Source organism: Rhinopithecus roxellana, chromosome 12, assembly GCF_007565055.1.
Source record: "Rhinopithecus roxellana isolate Shanxi Qingling chromosome 12, ASM756505v1, whole genome shotgun sequence".
NCBI lineage: Eukaryota > Metazoa > Chordata > Mammalia > Primates > Cercopithecidae > Rhinopithecus > Rhinopithecus roxellana.
Window position 1 is genome coordinate 29,404,285 of NC_044560.1, and position 17,459 is coordinate 29,421,743.

The 17,459-nt window shown below is 54.3% G+C and overlaps 2 protein-coding genes across 5 annotated transcripts in view; one reads left to right on the forward strand and one right to left on the reverse strand.

Moving 5' to 3' along the window:
• The window catches only part of DNAJC11 (DnaJ heat shock protein family (Hsp40) member C11), a 72,881-nt gene extending 65,785 nt beyond the window's left edge, over positions 1-7,096 (forward strand). The window contains exons 11-16 of the mRNA XM_010357385.1: positions 2,202-2,357; positions 3,865-3,934; positions 4,718-4,775; positions 4,882-5,024; positions 5,980-6,109; positions 6,516-7,096. Of these exons, the coding sequence (XP_010355687.1) occupies positions 2,202-2,357; positions 3,865-3,934; positions 4,718-4,775; positions 4,882-5,024; positions 5,980-6,109; positions 6,516-6,541 (583 nt within the window). The 3' untranslated portion in view covers positions 6,542-7,096. The remainder of the gene's footprint in view (positions 1-2,201; positions 2,358-3,864; positions 3,935-4,717; positions 4,776-4,881; positions 5,025-5,979; positions 6,110-6,515) is intronic.
• Positions 7,097-8,614: 1,518 nt separating this feature from the next.
• Positions 8,615-16,879, reverse strand: THAP3 (THAP domain containing 3). 4 transcript variants are annotated; one of them, XM_010357390.2, is made up of 6 exons: positions 16,790-16,879; positions 16,439-16,578; positions 13,073-13,265; positions 10,835-10,900; positions 9,688-9,792; positions 8,636-9,397 (listed from the first exon to the last, which is right to left on the reverse strand). In XM_010357390.2, the coding sequence occupies exons 2-6, from the start codon at positions 16,510-16,512 to the stop codon at positions 9,116-9,118; spliced, it is 720 nt and encodes a 239-aa protein (XP_010355692.2). In that variant the 5' UTR covers positions 16,513-16,578; positions 16,790-16,879; the 3' UTR covers positions 8,636-9,115. The 4 variants fall into 4 exon arrangements, with proteins under 4 accessions (XP_010355693.2, XP_010355692.2, XP_010355689.2 ...); XM_010357391.2 differs by lacking the exon at positions 16,790-16,879 and having other exon boundaries at positions 8,615-9,397; positions 10,835-10,897; XM_010357387.2 differs by lacking the exon at positions 16,790-16,879 and having other exon boundaries at positions 8,636-9,792; positions 10,835-10,897.
• Positions 16,880-17,459: the final 580 nt, after the last annotated feature.

The window sequence follows — 17,459 nt, forward strand, 5'->3', positions numbered from 1 at the left end:
TCCTCATCAGAAATAAGACTTGGACTTGGTCCATTTTATTCCCATCTGCACTTCTAGAGCCTAAAACCCATCCTAGTACTTGATAGGAACTCAGCGAGTGAATAAAAGTGGATCACAGCTCAGTTTTGGAAACAAAAGCCAAATCCCTTACCAAGATTAGAGTTGGCATCAGCCATCTCTCCTCAGATAATATTCGAAGGCTCAGTACAGTGGCTCATACACTTTGGGAGGCCAAGACGGGAGGATCACTTGAGCCCAGGAGCCCACGGTGGTAGTGAGCTCTGACTGCCTCTCAGCCTCGATGACAGAGTGAGACCCCGTCACTTCAAAAAAAAAAACTTTTTGTCTTGAGGTCTACTTTATCTGTTATTATATAGCTCTTTTAGCCTTCTTATGCTTACTATTTATTTATTTTTTTGCCCATTCACATTTAACCTATCTCTGTTTATATATGTGTATGTGCGTGTGTGTGTGTGTGTATTTTTTTTTTTTTTTTTTTTTTTTGAGACAGAGTTTCACTCTTGTTCCCCAGACTGGAGTGCAGTGGCACAATCTCAGCTCACTGCATCCTCCACCTCCCAGGTTCAAGCAATTCTCCTGCCTCAGCCTCCTGTGTAGCTGGGATTACAGGCGCCTGACACCACACCCAACTAATTTTTGTTTTTGTTTTTGTTTTTTTTTTGAAGTGGAATCTTGCTCTGTCGCCCAGGCTGGAGTGCAGTGGCCGAATCTCAGCTCACTGCAAGCTCTGCCTCCTGGGTTCATGCCATTCTCCTGCCTCAGCCTCCCGAGTAGCTGGGACTACAGGCGCCTGCCACCTCGCCCGGCTAGTTTTTTGTATTTTTAGTAGAGCCAGGGTTTCACCGTGTTAGCCAGGATGGTCTCGATCTCCTGACCTCGTGATCCGCCCGTCTCAGCCTCCCAAAGTGCTGGGATTACAGGCTTGAGCCACTGCGCCCGGCCTAATTTTTGTATTTTAAGTAGAGACAGGGTTTCACCATGTTGGCCAGGCTGGTCTCAAACTCCTGACCTCAAGCCATCTGCCTGCCTCGGCCTCCCAAAATGCTAGGATTACAGGCGTGAGCCACCGCACCTGGCCAGGTTTTGAGTGTTCTTTATCAATTCTGGAATTGCTTTTATTCTGGAAGGGTATGGTCAGGTATTGTCAGTGGCTACTCAACATTTTTTCTTTTTCTGGCTTTTTATCAGTTTGTGATGTACATAGATATGGCTTTTGTTGTATTTATCATGCTTGGGGTTTCCTAAACTTCTTGCATCTGTAAATTTCCTTTTCGTCACCAGGACTCTAATTATCAACGTATTAAACTTCTTACCACTCTTCCATGGGTTTCTGACATTGTGTCCATGCGTCCTCAATCCTTTTCCTCTTTGTTCTTCATACTGGATAATTTCTTTCTTTTTGTTTTTTTTTGAGACAAACTCTCGCTCTGTCACCCAGGCTGGAGTGCAGTGGTACAATCTCAGCTCACTGCAACCTCTGCCTCCTGGGTTGAAGTGATTGTCCCACCTCACTCAGCCTCCCGAGTAGCTGGGACTACAAACAGGTACCACCACACCCAGCTAATTTTTGTATTTTTGGTAGAGACAGAGTTTCACCATGTTGGCCAGGCTGGTCTCAAACTCCTGACCTCAGGTGATTCGCCCAACTCGGCCTCCCAAAGTGCTGGGTTTACAGGCGTGAGTCACCACGCCTGGCCAAATTTTTTTATATGTGGTCCAGAGTTTACACGTTGGTCCAATAGGAGCTACTCGGCCACCACTAGAAGCAGAACCTCCTTAACTGACTAACTTTTGAAGTCTTCACCAACTTCTTTGGAAACCTCAGTTAAGGACTGAGACGTGACTCTCCAGCGCCCTCTGGAGGACCCCATTCCTGTCCTCTCCAGCCTATGACCGAATGCACCTGTAGGGGACGTTAACCCTGTGAAGTGTTCCTCTTGTTGCTTTGACTGGAGGTCAGCAGATACTGGGATCTTTCTTCTGTCACAGTGTCAGATCCATCAGCCAGACTTTGGAACAGGAGGCCAGCAGAAGGCGGTGGACTGTGAAAGGAGCAGACTGCAGCCTCCTTGAACTCGCAGCTGTACGCAGCGCAAGTTCTCCTGTGGGTAACACCCCATTGCCCTTCCCTGGAAAACCTGATTCATCTTGGGTGTTTTGTTTTTTGTATTTTTCCCCAGGCTCAACAGGGCCAGTCAGACATACTTCTTCCCTATTCACTTGACGGACCAGCTTCTGCCCAGCGCCGTGTTCTATGCCACCGTGGGGCCTCTAGTGGTCTACTTTGCCATGCACCGTCTGATCATCAAACCATACCTCAGGGCTCAGAAAGAGAAGTGAGTTGACACATCATGGGCATGTCACTAGCCAGCCCTGTGCCTCAGTTTCCTCACCCTTAAAATGGAGGGGATAACAGAGCCTACTGCGTCGGGTGATGAGGAAAACCTGAGATAATTAATGCATGTAAAGCGCTTAGGCTGATGTCTGGGCCACGATTGGTAAATGTTAACTATTTCTCATCATTGTCAGTAGTTGGACTGCTGTTCTCTCTTCATTTGTAATTCCTGCTCTTAGAAAGGACTAGAGTTTATAGAAGTGTTGGGCCTCGGCCGGGCGCGGTGGCTCACGTCTGTAATCCCAGCAATTTGGGAGGCCGAGGTGGGCAGATCACGAGGTCAGGAGATCGAGACCATCCTGGCTAACACAGTGAAACCCCGTCTCTATTAAAAATACAAAAAACAAAATTAGCCGGGTGTGGTGGTGGGCGCCTGTAGTCCCAGCTACTCAGGAGGCTGAGGCAGGAGAATGGCGTAAACCCGGGAGGTGGAACTTGGAGTGAGCCAAGATCGCGCCCACTGCGCTCCAGCCTGGGCAACAGAGCCAGACTCCACCTCAAAAAAAAAAGTGTTGAGTCTCTAAACCATGGCCTCAAGAAATAAACAGTTTTCCTTTCCCGGCCCTGAGTTTAAGAGGAATGCATTCTGGATTCTTATGTAAGGGGCCTGCATTAACTATAGTCTTGAAAGTCATGGAAACGCAGTTTATTTTGCAGTTTCTTAGATAATCCATTGGGGCATGCCATGAAACCTAAATTATTAGTGCAAGCATCTCTACAGAAAACTGAGAGCTGGTATAGATTTGTTACTTTGTAATATCTCATTTAGTAAATAAAGCATTGCACTTAGAGAATCTCAGATAAAGGAATGAATCTCCTCTTCTGGGCCCCTCTGGCCTTTGGATTCAGAATCCTAGTTCCCTAGGAGGCTTGAGGCCTGGAACAGTCTTCTGGGAGGACAGGCATATGCTGACCCCAAGGCCCATACTTTGTTACAGGAAAGCAGATCTCTGTGTCCAAAGTGGTATTAGTTGTTCCTACCAAAAGTCTTATTTAGTAACTCATGCCTGTAATCCTAGCACTTTTGGAGGCTGAGAGAGGAGGATCATTTGAGCCCAGGAGTTCACGACTAGCCTGGGCAATATAGTGAGACCCCCATCTCTATTTTAAAATTAAAATTAAGAAAAATAATAATCCCACAAGATTGGTGGGATCTATGAAATTCTCGTGTGCTGGGGTCTTCTTTCCAAAGAGACTGACAGTGGGTGTCCCGTCAGCTCAGTGAGGAGGTGGGGCGGAGCCATCTAAGGGTAAAATGAACACTGCCAGCCTGTGACCAACAGACTTGCCTGAGACTGTCGTGGGAATATTTTTTAAAGTTCTAGAACTGGAACTCCAGTAAGATGACAGACTGTTCGCTGGGCTCGGGTCCAGCACGGGAGGCGCTGTGTTGGCTGGAAGCTGGGCAGCGCCACGCTAACATGGGGCTTGTGTTCCTCTCGCGTAAGGGAATTGGAGAAGCAGAGGGAAAGCGCCGCCACCGACGTGCTGCAGAAGAAGCAAGAGGCGGAGTCCGCTGTGAGTGCTGCCCCACCGTTCCTAAGCGAGGGCTGTAGGGGACACACTCCACACCCCACATGTTGGTCTCAAGGCCTTGGATGTCAGACTTCTCTTCTCCAACAACTTGCCTCTCCATGTAGTCTTTACTGTGGGATGCACTGCTGGGCTCTGCAGGCCCTGCCCTAAAGATAGTTACCCTCCAAAGGCATAACAAGGGCTTTTTTAAAGTGGTGAGTGTTGGCCTCTTTTCCTTCCCTCTGAGTGCTCTGCCTTTTACGGAGCAGGAGGGAGCAGGCTTCCTGGGTAAGTGGCGAGCACACTCCCAGGTGGCGGTGGGCTGTGTGCGTGGCCTGGCGAGCACATGCCTGTCTGAGTGGGCAGCACAGCTATGCTCAGTAGAGTGGCGCCACAGGAGAACACAGGTCCTTTCTCAGGAGGAGCTGGGATTCCAGCTTCTGTGAAATACCTTTATTTTTAAAGCTGACAACGCATGCAGTGTTTTTTTATTGGGTCAAGAAATCCCACCCACACATTTATGATCCCCAGAAAGGGAGCTCCCACCGGTGGCCACGGGAGGGTCATGCCGTTTCTGGTGCTTCTCACCTTCTGACCCAGAGCTGCCTGCCCTAAGTCTAGGAGTTTCAGAGCGAGCCACTTGGGTAGCAGAGCTGTCAGGTCCCTTGCTTTCCAGGCCCTGAGCAGGCATGTTGGCATGGACAAGACTGCCTGCCCGTGGCCCTCTGACCAGAGGTGGAGCAGGCCTGGTGGGGCCCTGACTGTGTCATCCATGTTCTCTGGCAGGTCCGGCTGATGCAGGAATCTGTCCGAAGGATAATTGAGGCAGAAGAGTCCAGAATGGGTGAGAATATGTGTCCTCTCTTGGGCCAGGGTGGGTGCTGGGGGTCTCCGAGCGGCACAGGGAGGTGCCCGGAGAAGGCCTTCCTCTACTCGGAGTCTGTCCTTAGGCCTCATCATCGTCAATGCCTGGTACGGGAAGTTTGTCAATGACAAGAGCAGGAAGAGTGAGAAGGTGAAGGTGATTGACGTGACTGTGCCCCTGCAGTGCCTGGTGAAGGACTCGAAGCTCATCCTCACGGAGGCCTCCAAGGTACAGCAGCACCAGCCACCACATGCCGTGTGCTCACAGATCGGAATGGGCTGGGCGTGGTGACTCACGTCTATAATCCTAGCACTTTGGGAGGCCAAGGTGGGCGGATTGCTTGAGCCCAGGAGTTTGGCGGATTGCTTGAGCCCAGGAGTTTGAGATCAGCCTAGACAACATGGCAAAACCCTATCTCTACAAAAAAGAGAAAAAATTAGACATGTGCCTGTTGTCCCAGCTGTTCGGGAGGCTGAAGCGGGAGGACTGATTGAACCCAGGAGGTTGAGGCTAGAGTGAGCTGTGATTGTGCCACTGCACTCCAGCCTGGGTGACAGAGCAAGACCCTGTCTTAAAAAAAACAAACAGAGGTTTGAAGAATAGCTTCAGTCTGACAAGGACAGCCTGGCCCCTTGAAGTGGGATCTTTGCCATCATCGGCATCTACTGCATGGGATGCCGCCCAGCTCCTGAGCAGTACCCACGTTGGAGCTATTTGCTTCATTCAGTCATTTCAGCACTCACTCAATAAGGATTTACTGAGCCCCGCCTGTGGGCCAGCCACACCAGCAAACAGAACACGTGCCTGCCTTCATGGCATTTGATTCTGTTTATTTTTGCCTCATTGCAGAAAGAGCATGAGGTCACTTGTAACATGTGTGAGTCTCGCCTCTGGGGCCTGGTGCGTGGACCATCCAGAAGGATGAAAATGCAGGTTAGCTCAGGCCAGAGAGCTCCTGGCACCCTAGAAATCATCTAGTGGCCCTGTCTTAGTGTGACGATGGGGCCTTTATTAAGAAGCAAGTCTTGGCAATTTTTTTAAATTCTTGTTTCTTTTTCTTCAAGCCCCAAAGTTTGCATCTCCCCAGGGAGTCAGAGCCTGTGCACACTGCCCCTCCGGTGGTAGTGAGGAGGAGTGCTGGTCTTAGACCTTCTGGAGTACTGAGAGTAGCAATTTGTTACAGGCTGGGCTGCCTGGCTTTTATGACCCGTGTGTGGGGGAAGAGAAGAACCTGAAAGTGCTCTATCAGTTCCGGGGCGTCCTGCATCAGGTGATGGTGCTGGACAGTGAGGCCCTCCGGATACCAAAGCAGTGTGAGTAGCTGTCCCTTCGCAGTCACCAGCTAACGGAGCCGGGGACCTCAAAGCGGCTGCTCAGTGTGTGGGCTGCTGGCGACCTTCCCTCAGCTGCCTGCCTGGGAGCAGAGACGCCAACTAGCCCTTGACCCATGATTAACTCAGAGCCTGTGATTTGTGCCTTAAAAAGGGAGGGGGGGGCCTTTCACAGGTGGAATTAGTGAGCTCGTTGGAAACTGTGGCTTGAGTGGGGGGGATGAAGCAGACCTCCACCTTCCAGAAGCAGCTGATTTTTGGCAGCGGGTGCTCTGCCTCACCTGGGCCCAGCCAGCTGCTGCTCCGGGTGACTGCTGAGCCCCATCAGTAGAAAGGAGCATGGGAACAGCCACCTTCTGATCACCTGTGTCTGTCTTTTCCTTTACAGCCCACAGGATCGATACAGATGGATAAACTGCCAAGAACCAGATTTTTAAAAGGCTGCATAAAATATTTTCCTGGGAGTCTACAAATTTGGAAACAGGGAAAAAACCCAGACATCAGATGTTTTTATTTTATATTATTATAGGAGGTGGTACCATATCAATTATGTGAAGGGACATGCAGACACCCCAGCTTTTGAGGGTGCTGGGGGTAGGACTGAGGCAGCCCCACTGGGAACCAGACTGCAGCGTGGCCTGTGGCTGTTTTACCAAGGACCGGTTCCTGGAGGGAAGGGCCCTGGCCCTGACTCTGCCGGGTCCCCTGAGTATGCGTGGGGCCCGCAGCCCACCGCCCCGTAGTTCTTGGTTGGGTCTGGAGGTGTTTGTGGAACACCCTGCCCTCCACCACAGGAGCGTGAGCTGCTTCTCTTGAAATCCTGAACATGGGAAACAACGTGGAAAGCAGGCAGGCCTCCGGGTCAGGGAGCGTCTGCTGCGCTGACTTCCATGACCACCTCCTGCTGAAATAGTACTGCTTGAATCTGGAGCAGATTGCGGGTTTATAAAACTGCTTTTTATCTGAGAACAAACGGGTTTGGAAATTAGTCTTTTTTCCCCACTCCCAGAGCTGCTCAAATCATTCCACCAGCCCCTGCCGATCCCAGGGCCTGGCCCTGACACAGGTGGCTTCCCGTATCCCTGTGGGAAAATGCCCTGCCACCAGCGGGCTTGAGCTGGCCTGTGTCCCTCCACCACCTGCACCACCCACCTCCAGAGTGCAGTGCTGGGCAAGGGCAGTTCAAGAGGACGGGACCAGGCGCTCAGCAAGACATCAGACGCACCCAACCCGGCGGCTGGACCCCATGCCTGGCCCGTGGCACCCAGCAGGTGGCACTGCAGCTCCCCGCTCCTGCAGGTCCAGCGTCCTCACAGGGACACCAGGGCCTGTGCTCCGGAGCCTTCCTTCAGACCCTTCCTTCAGACCCTTCCTCCATGTGCCCACTTGGGATGCAGAATGCGGCAGAGCCAGGACCCCTTCCAGCCTGGGCTTTGGCTGCAGTAAAGTTACCTGAGGCCTGTCTCGTGGGTCCTGGAAGTGGCAGCCATCAGTCGCTTTTGCTGACCCCTTGGAGCAAGCGCTGCACAGGCAGTGGCCGAGACAGCTGGCGCTGGGGCCCCAAGCTACGCCGGCCTCCAGCCCACCCGCAGCTGTTGCTAAAGTCAGGCCTCCCTCCCCAGCACTGGTGTCTGAGTAACGGCTAAGAACCTCCTTCTTCTGGTTTTGAAAAGCAGTTCAGGTTGTCCAGTTCTGTAATATTCATCTCCATTTTTTAAAAAGGTTTCTCTGACGGCCCCATGGCCCAAGCCGCGGTGAGCATCATGTTGCATGAGCCTGGGCCCCGGGCTTCCCGTGCGCCTCTGCCACAGGCGCTTCTGGGCACCTTCCTCTGCGTTTCATTTGCAGTCGACTGTACAGAAGGCACTCACCACAATAAACCTTTCCTGAAAGCAGAGGCTGGTGCTCTTCTGTTTATCATGTGTTCATTTTCAGGAGGGAGGGAACCCCTTCCCCAGAGGCTTCCTCCTCATACTTCACTCCTCACTCAACCACAGGGCTTCACGTGAAGCTGGGGTTCCATTTTCTACATTAAACATTGCCTGAGAAATAGACCCCGAGTTAGGAAATCAGGCCAGAACTTTTATTTTCTTTAATTCACTAAAGCTATAAATTAGACAAAATAGGCAAGTCTTTTTTTTTTTTTTTTTATCAGATGGAGTCTCGCTCTGTCACCCAGTGACAGTACTGGAGTGCAGTGGAGTGATCTCAGCTTCCTGCAAACCCTGCCTCCCAGGTTCAACTGATCTTCCTGCCTCAGCCTCCCAAGTAGCTGGGACTACAGGTGTGTGCCACCATGCCCGGCTAATTTTTGTCTTTTTAGTAGACATGGGGTTTCACCATGTTGGCCAGGCTGGTCTCAAACTCCTGACTTCAAGTGATCTCCCCACCTCGGCCTCTCAAAGTGCTGGGATTACAGGCGTGAGCCACCGCACCCAGCCATGGAAGTCAGTCTTCTTAGCAAAAGGAATCACGGCACTAAAGAAAATGATGGGAGCGACACCAGAGAGAAAGACACTTTATTACACTGCCCGCTCACCCCAGGCCGGGACAGGAGTCACGCCTTAGAACCCTGAGCTGCTGTCCAGGCTGATGGAGGAGGGGACCACACATCGGCCACAGAGCGGGGCCCGTCACATGGCTTCCTCCCTGAGGAACATCTCCCACACTGGGGCTTCCAACAACCCTCGCTCTGCGTGTGCTGAAAGGACAGCGTCCAGAATCAGCCTCGGCCTGGACTGCCGTTCCCGTGGGAGGATAAGCTCGTCATGCTCATAGACGTGCACTCGGTGCCATGCCTCTAAACGTCCCCCAGACGGCATCGGGGCTCTCGCTGGGGAGCTTGGCTACTGTCTCAATCCCCCGCCTGGCAGGCCTCACGACCAACTTTCTCAGTGTCTACAGCAGACAAAGATGTCCACAGCCAGAGCGCCAAAGCCCTGCTGGCCCTGGTGCCACTGCCGCCTCTGCGTCTGGAGCCTGTGGGGCTCAGCTCTGCTGCTCCGGCCCAAGTCTGGCCTGGAGTCCCCTGTGCCCTTTGCAGGCACGGAGGCGGCTGGACATCCTTTGCATCACCAGCCTCTGGGCCTGCAAGCGCTTCCGGAGCTTTTCATTTTCCTTCAGAGTGAGGAAGAGTTTTTTCTTCAGGGAATCTAAGTCCAAAAGGGCATAGCTGTGATCAGATGGCTGCTTGGACGGGGGCCTTCTCAGGCCCGCAGGGCCGGCCGGCCGGCCAACAGCCTCTGTTGCTTGCGGCCTCCATGGCGAGACCTGAGGACAGGGGAGTGAGAGCTGAGAGCTGCATCACCAGCAGGAAGGCGGGCCAGGGTAAGCAGGCCACCAGACACGCACCCAGCACAACCCCCAGGCGGCCGGACGCTCCTGACTGGTCTCCCAAAATCCAGATGTGCCCATACCATGGTGGAGAATTTGGGGAGCTCTGAAACGCAGGCTGCACACCCGGCCACACGGGTCTCATGGCGGGCGTTCACTGGTTTCCATTTTGTTTGGAGCAAGTCATCCTGGGTCCAAGCACAGGCCACCTTTGCACTCAGTCTTACCTGTTTTAGGGGGCCTTCGGCATTTGGGGGCAACTGAAGCTCTTCAAGCGCAGTGTCCATCTTTCTCCCAGGGCTGTCCTCTCCGGCCCCCACCTCAGGGAGGACCTGGGAACAGCAGCACGGAGTCAGGCACTATAGCCCTGTAGATGCAGGGCCCTCCCGCAGCTACTACCTGTCCCTCTGGGGGAGTGGCAACAGCCAGGGACCAGCTCCAGGGTCTGTGCCCCTCGACAAACTGCAGGCTTCTTCCTAGCACACACCCTGGAACTGAATTTTTTTTTTTTTTTTTTTTTTTGGAGACAGTCTCGCTCTGTGACCCAGGCTGGAGTGCAGTGGTGCGATCTCAGTTCACTGCAACCTCCGCCCCCAGGGTTCAGGCAATTCTCATGCCTCAGCCTTCTGAGTAGCTGGAATTAAACAGGCACCCACTACCATGACCGGCTAAATTTTTTTTTTTGAAACGGAATCTAGCTGTCACCCAGGCTGGAGTGCAGTGGCATGATCCTGGCTCACTGCAACCTCCGCCTCCTGAGTTCAACCAATTCTGCCTCAGCCTCCTGAGTAGCTGGGACTACAGGCACATGCTACCACACCCAGCCAACTTTTTTTTTTTTCCCTTGGAATGGAGTTCCACACTTTCGCCCAGGCTGGAGTGAAGTGATGCGATCTCGGCTCACCGCAACCTCCACCCCCAGGTTCAAGTGATTTTTCTCCAGAGTAGCTGAGATTACAGGCGCCCACCACCATGTCCAGCTAAATTTTTGTATTTATTTGGCGTGGTAGCAGGCATCTGTAATCCCAGCTACTCGGGAGGCTGAGGCAGGAGAATCACTTGAACCTGGGAGGTTGCAGTGTGCCGAGATCACCCCACTGCACTCCAGACTGGGTGACACAGCGAGACTCTCACAAAAAAAAAAAAAAAAAAAAGGGAATCAGGCACCATCCTTACTAGCAACTGAGATTCTTTTATATTGAAAAGAAGGAAGCTGAGAGGCTTGGGCCTTCCCTCCAGAAAAACATGGAATCCAAACTGGCATATGAGGAAAGGCGACAGCCCTGCAGGCCGGCCTTGCTGGGAAAATCCCGCCTCCCTGTCTCAACCCACAGCATAATTTAAACGTTCAAGTGCCTGGTCCGGTGCACTCACCTTTTCTTTCTGAGAAGAGCTGGCATTTCCTCTCTCACTGGCAGGGTCTGTGTTCTCCCTCACCTGCTACAAGAGACACACAGAGTGGATGCAGACCCCAAGAACCCTCAGAGCTCAGGGCAGGCCTCGGGCATCATGGTTGTCCCTGCTGCTTGGCCCACTGCGTGCCACAATCAATGAACGGTTGCTAAATGAAACGGACCTGAAGCTCAACCCAGTTCACACTGCTCACTTGGTGTGCTTCTCTTTCTCCAAAGATGTCCCTAAATCATGGTCAGAGTGCCCTGAATAGGTCCCTGTAGACCTACTTCCTATGCGTCACCCCAGGGCCTGGCACGCGGCCCCACGACCGCCAGCACGCGGCAGAAGCCCAGCTCACCACTCGAGGTGCCACTGATACAGAACCTGCAGCCCCCAGGCCAGCCGGGTGCAGGGCCCACAAGGCACAGCTGGCAGGGGCCGTAGCCAGCTTCTCCCCACCAACCTGGCACTGGAAGCACTGAGGGCTACAATGACAAACGTCCCCCACTTCCAGTGGCTCAAGTATCATCTTTCCAGGACAGATGTTACCACAAATACATGAAAGTAATGAAAGTGCTCATCTATGGACACACCCCCTAAGCACCTGTGCTGTGCCAGGCAGCGTCCTGGGTTTGGGGCCTGAAGCAGGGAAAGCAGCCCCTGCCCTCATGGAGACTCTGTTCCAGGGAGAAGACAAAACCAGTGAGGGAAACAGGAAGGACAGCAGGGGCCACAGGGGACAGGAAGACCGAGGGGCAGGAAGGGGTTGGAGGCTAGCTGGGGTCTGAGGGTCCAGGAGGGCTTCCTGAAGGAAGGGACGGCCGACCCGAAGAGGTTGAGGCAGAGTGCATGAGGCCATCTGGGAAGGGCGCTGGGGAGGACAGATGGGGCAGGGCTCCTAGGCAGCCACTCTGGGTGTGTTTGCTCCGTGGCCACCTTGCTCTTCCCATCGGCTCCACTCTTCACTCACGATCCCTTTCCTCTCCCGATAAACCCACCAGCACAGGGAGCTGCTGGCCTGTGGCCTGTCCTGCCACTGCTCTGCCTGCCCACTCCAGGTGGGTGCTCCTGTGGCCAAGAATCCGATCTCAAGGCTTCAGCATCCAACTCTTTGTGAGCCCACCCCAGCGCCAGGCCCACACACCTCACCTCCACCAAGGCAACCTCTGCCTCCCGGTTTAAGCGATTCTCCTGCCTCAGCCTCCCGAGTAACTGGGATTACAGGCACCTGCCACCACACCCAGCTAATTTTTGTATTTTTAGTAGAAACGGGATTTCTTTTTTTTTTTTTGAGACGGAGTCTCGCTCTGTCGCCCAGGCTGGAGTGCGGTGGCGCGATCTCCACTCACTGCAAGCTCCGCCTCCCGGGTTCACACCATTCTCCTGCCTCAGCCTCCCGAGTAGCTGGGACTACAGGCACCCGCCACGGCGCCCGGCTAATTTTTGTATTTTTAGCAGAGACAGGGTTTCACCGTGTTAGTCAGGATGGTCTCGATCTCCTGACCTCGTGATCTGCCTGTCTCGGCCTCCCAAAGTGCTAGGATTACAGGCGTGAGCCACCGCACCCGGCCTTTTTTTTTTTTTTTTTTTGAGGCGGAGTCTCACTCAGTCGCCCAGGCTAGAGTGCAGTGGCCGGATCTCAGCTCACTGCGAGCTCCGCCTCCCGGGTTCACGCCATTCTCCTGCCTCAGCCTCCCAAGTAGCTGGGACTACAGGCGCCCACAACCATGCCCGGCTAATTTTTTTTATTTTTAGTAGAGACGGGGTTTCACCGTGTTAGTCAGGATGGTCTTGATCTCCTGACCTCATGATCCGCCCGCCTCGGCCTCCCAAAATGCTGGGATTACAGGCTTGAGCCACCGCGCCTGGCCTAGAAATGGGATTTCAACATGTTGGCCGGGCTGGTCTCGAATTCCTGACCTCAGGTGATCCACCCACCCCTGCCTCCCAAAGTGCTGGGATTACAGACATGAGCCACCACATCCAGCCATAAAATGATTCATTTTTAAAGTGGCTTTAATGTATGACTTCCCTTAAAGCCGAGGTCATGGCCAGCAGGGCCACAGGGCTGTGGACCCCGGAGGTGCAACAGTGTTGTTGTCACTGTAGTTCTTGGCCTTGGCTTTACCCGCACATGCCGCCACCCCCACTGCCCCCAGCTGCTGGTAAACAGTGCGGGCTGGATGTGACCGGACAGAAGGCGCAGAGCCCTCCTACCTGTGTGGGGTCCTGAAAGGCGAACACCGTGGGCACGGCGTTGTGCTTCAGGTTCTTGCGGTTTCCAAAGGCGCTGAAGCACTCTGGCCGGAAGTGCTCAGAGCAGATGACGGTGTGCTGCTTGGGCTGGAAGTTGGCCCGGCCAATGTTCAGCACCCACTCCTTCAGCAGCTCCGGGCGGCTGAACGGAAACCTAAGGGCAGAGGCAGGGGATGTGAGGCCCAGCAAAGCTGGACCCAGCGCCTCAGAGTCATTCAGAATTCTCACATCACCACAGAGTATTTCCCTGGACAGCTGCGGACATTCAGTCCTCTCGCTTTGTTACATCACATCTAATTTCTGGAAGCTTCTGTCACAGCTGTTAAAGCATTCTTAACAAGAAACCCGAGACCACGAGCATGGCCAGAGAGCCCAAGTGAGCTGTTTCCAATGCTACATTTGCCAGGAGCCTGCCATGAGCCAGGCCCTGTTCTTCGTGCTGGAGAACGGGGGTAATGAGACAGTCCTCGCCCCCAAGGAGCTGATACTCTGGAGCAGGGGCACAGCTGACAAGCCATACACATGTGGACAGTGTCTTCCAGGGATGACAGTTGCTCCAGAGAACGGACAGAGGGAAGCCCTGGGGTGGTCAGGAAAGGCAGCTGAAGGGGTGATGTTTGAGCACAGACCACAGGAAGTGGGAGCGCGAGTGATGCGGGCTTCAGAACGGGCAGCAGGAGCGGCCACTGACACAGGTCCAGCTGAGACAGCGAGAGGGAGTGGGGACTGCATGACACAGAGCCCTGAGCAGTTGGGGAGTCCCTGGAGGCTCTAGGCAGAGGTGAGATGGAACCTGAGTCCACCCTGGTTGCTGTGGGACCAGGTGTTGGCAGGAAGTGGTACTGAGAGGGCAGATTTGGATGTATTTTGAAAGTCATGCAGTAAGGTTTGCCTGTAGATGGTAACATTGAGAAGGAAGGATTTTCATGTTTGAGATAAAAGAAGTTACAGGAGGGCAGGTTAAAGGGATCAGAAGTTTGTTTTGTAGTGGATGAGCATGGTGGCTCATGCCTGTAATCCCAGCACTTTGGGAGGCCAAGGCAGGCCGACTGCCTCAACTCAGGAGTTCGAGACCAGCCCAGCCAACATGGTGAAACCCCATCTCTATTAAAGATGCAAAAATTAGCCCAGCATAGTGGCACACTCCTGTTATCCCAGCTACTTGGGAGGCTGAGGCACAAGAATCACCTGAACCAGGGAGGCAGAGGCTGCAGTGAGCCGAGACTGCACCACTGCACTCCACCTAGGCAACAAATTGAGAGTCTGTCTCCAAAAAGAGAAGTTGGTTTTGTATCTCAGGAGTTCAATTTGAGGTGCTTTTTAGGCTTTCCATGTGCTGGGGTGACAGACAGCCACATGCATCTGGAGACGTCAGTGTGGAGGCCAACCCCGCGGAACCGATAAGCCTGGGTGAGACGGGCCCCTGGGGAGCAAGTACGGCTAGAAGCCACCCCTGGGCCATGGCCCACACCCCAGGGCTCCAACACTTAATGCTGGAAATAAGGAGGACCCAGCAAAGGAGACTGAGAAGAGATACCACTTCTGGCCAAGAAGCGTACCAGACGCCATGCGAGAAAAGTGACCCAGGCTCAGGGGTCAGTTGTGTGAAATGCCACAAAGTCAATTAACATCACAAGGCTCACTAGTGATGTGACAGAGCTCTCATGGGAATGGAAGGAACGGCTTCAAGAGAGAAGGTACGGCAACTCCATCCCCAGGTACATACCTGCCAGAGGCAAAACAGATAGATGCACCACAACAAGTCCCACCAAAACCGGCCAAAACAATGTTTTTTTGTTTTGTTTTTTGAGACGGAGTCTCGCTCTGTCGCCCAGGCTGGAGTGCAGTGGCACGATCTCGGCTCACTGCAACCTACACCTCCCAGGGTCAAGCGATTCTCCTGCCTCAGCCTCCTGAGTAGCTGGGATTTCAGGTGCGCACTCGGGTAATTTTTGTATTTTTAGTAGAGACGGGGTTTCACCATGTTGGCCAGGCTGGTCTCGAACTCCTGACCTCAGGTGATCCACCCATCTCGGCCTCCCAAAGTGGTGGGATTACAGGCATGAGCCACCATGCCCGGCCTCCAGAACAATGTATTTGTCATCCAAAAAATGGGGCCACCCAAATGCCCTTCCATGGTAGAACAAATCAGTAAATTCTGGTACTTGCATTCAATGTGGCAATGAAAGCTAATGAACTGCAATCCACTCTGACAGAGGGCAGGATAGGGTTCTCCTTGGGCAGGAGAGAGGAGGCGGGCCTGGGAGGGGGTCCAGGTGGGGGGGTCTTCTCGGGGTTAGTGATGTTTTATTTCTTATTTTGAGATGAGGTATCGCTCTGTCACCCAGGCTGGAGGGCAGTGGCAAGATTATAGCTCACTGCAGCCTCGAACCTGGGTTCAAGCAATCCTCCTACTTCACCCTCCCGAGCACCTGGGACTACAGGGGCACACCACCTTGCCTGGCTAATTTGTAAAAATTATTTGCAGAGACAGGGTCTCTCATTCTGTTGCCCAGGCTGATCTCAAACTTCCAGGTTCAAGTGATCCTCCCGCCTCGGCCTCCCAAACTGCTAGGATGACAGGCTTGAGCCACCGAGCCCAGCCGGTAACGTTTCAGTTCTGTGGCATTCACCTGGGGAAAACTCGCCGGGCTGTGTACTTATTTGTGCATTTTTCTGTATGTACGTTATGTATACTTCAAGCAAAGCATTTATCACAAAACAGTGCAATGGGAGCAGAGGGAATGCGAGCGATGAGCACAAGCCGCCCTTCGAAGATGTGCCCAAAGTGGGTAGAGAAATGGTGCCGTGGCTGGACCTTGGAGAAAGCGCAACTTTGACCAAGGGCGATTGCTCCCGGCCCGGGCCAGGGGAGTGCAGCAGCAGACTCCAAAGCCTCCAGCATCCTCCCGCGACCCTGCAAAGTCCCTTCCCACTGCCTGGACGCCCCTTGGGGGGTCCACTCCTCCACTGCACCGCCCAGGTGCCGCGCTCCCTTCAGGGCGGCGCGCGACGGGGGCTGTAGGGGCCAGGGCACAGCAAACCCCGGCCGCGGCCCGCTCGTCCTCTCAGCAGACACCTGCTCTGCTCCGGGCGTGTCCCGGCCCCAGCTCCGCCAGGTGCGCCGCTGACCCTCCGTCCGCCCCTCCCCGCATCACCACGGCGGGCGAGGCGGCGCCAGCCCCTCTGGGCCCAGGAGCTCGGCCTGTCCCTGGACCGCACGCCCTCGGGCCTCCTGGGTGCTCCCGCCCGGCGTGCCAAGGCCTCGGAGTCGGTTCGTGGGCCCCGGGTCTGAGCCTCCCGCGACCCCAGGTCCCCGCCTCTTACCGGTGGAAGGTGAGCTGCTTCCTGCGGCTGCTGTAGCGGTTGCAGCACTGCCGGGCCGCGCACGACTTCGGCATCTCGAGCCAGGCCCGGCTGCCCCCAACAAAGATGGCGGCGGCGGGGCCTGCGGGGAGGGGAGGGACCTGCGGGGAGGGGCGGGGCCGCCGGGAGGTGGTGACTGGCCTGGCACGGCTCCAGGGCGCGCTCATCCCGCCATCCCGCCATCCCGCCATCCCAGCCACCCGCGTCTCCCCTGGGTCGGACGGGACCCGGGGCGCCACGTCAAGGGGTGCTCCAGGCCGCAACTCAGCCCCGAAACCCCAACTCCTAGCCTTGGGCCTGTGCAAGTCTTACCCCATTCGCCAGTGCCCGTCGCCTTTCACCTCCTTGCTTTGAGCACCCAACCAGGACTCAAAGCCACTCACAGCCTTGGACAACTGGAAACCAAAGGCCAACCCGTCAGTGTTTTTAGGGCTTTGAGGTGTGAATAGGTCTGGACTCCTCTGACGTCACTGGAGGTGGTACTAGTTGGCCACTCACTGGTGGTGTCAGTTCAGAGGCCAGACAGCTCACTGCCTTAAGTTTGGTCACTGGGAACCCCCAAACGTGAAGAGGCAAAAAGGGCAACCGAGGGGGAGGGAGATTCCAGCTCAGGCCTTGCAGAAACTCCGAGGAGGCTGCAGCTTTCTCAAAGCAGGCCATAGGGAAGGCATCATCTTGTGAGAAGGAAAAAAAAAAAATTGGTCAGGCGCAGTGGCTCACGCCTGTAATCCCAGCACTTTGGGAGGCCGAGGCAGGCGATCACCTGAGATCAGGAGTTCAAGGCCAGGCTGGCCGACGTGGTGAAACCCCATCTCTACTAAAAATACAAAAATTAGCCACGCATGGTGGCACATGCCTGTAATTCCAGCTACTCAGGAGGCTGAGGCAGGAGAATCGCTTGAACCCAGGAGGCGGAAGTTGCAATGAGCCAAGATCGCATCACTGCACTTCACAGCCTGGGTGAGAAGAGCAAAACTCTGTC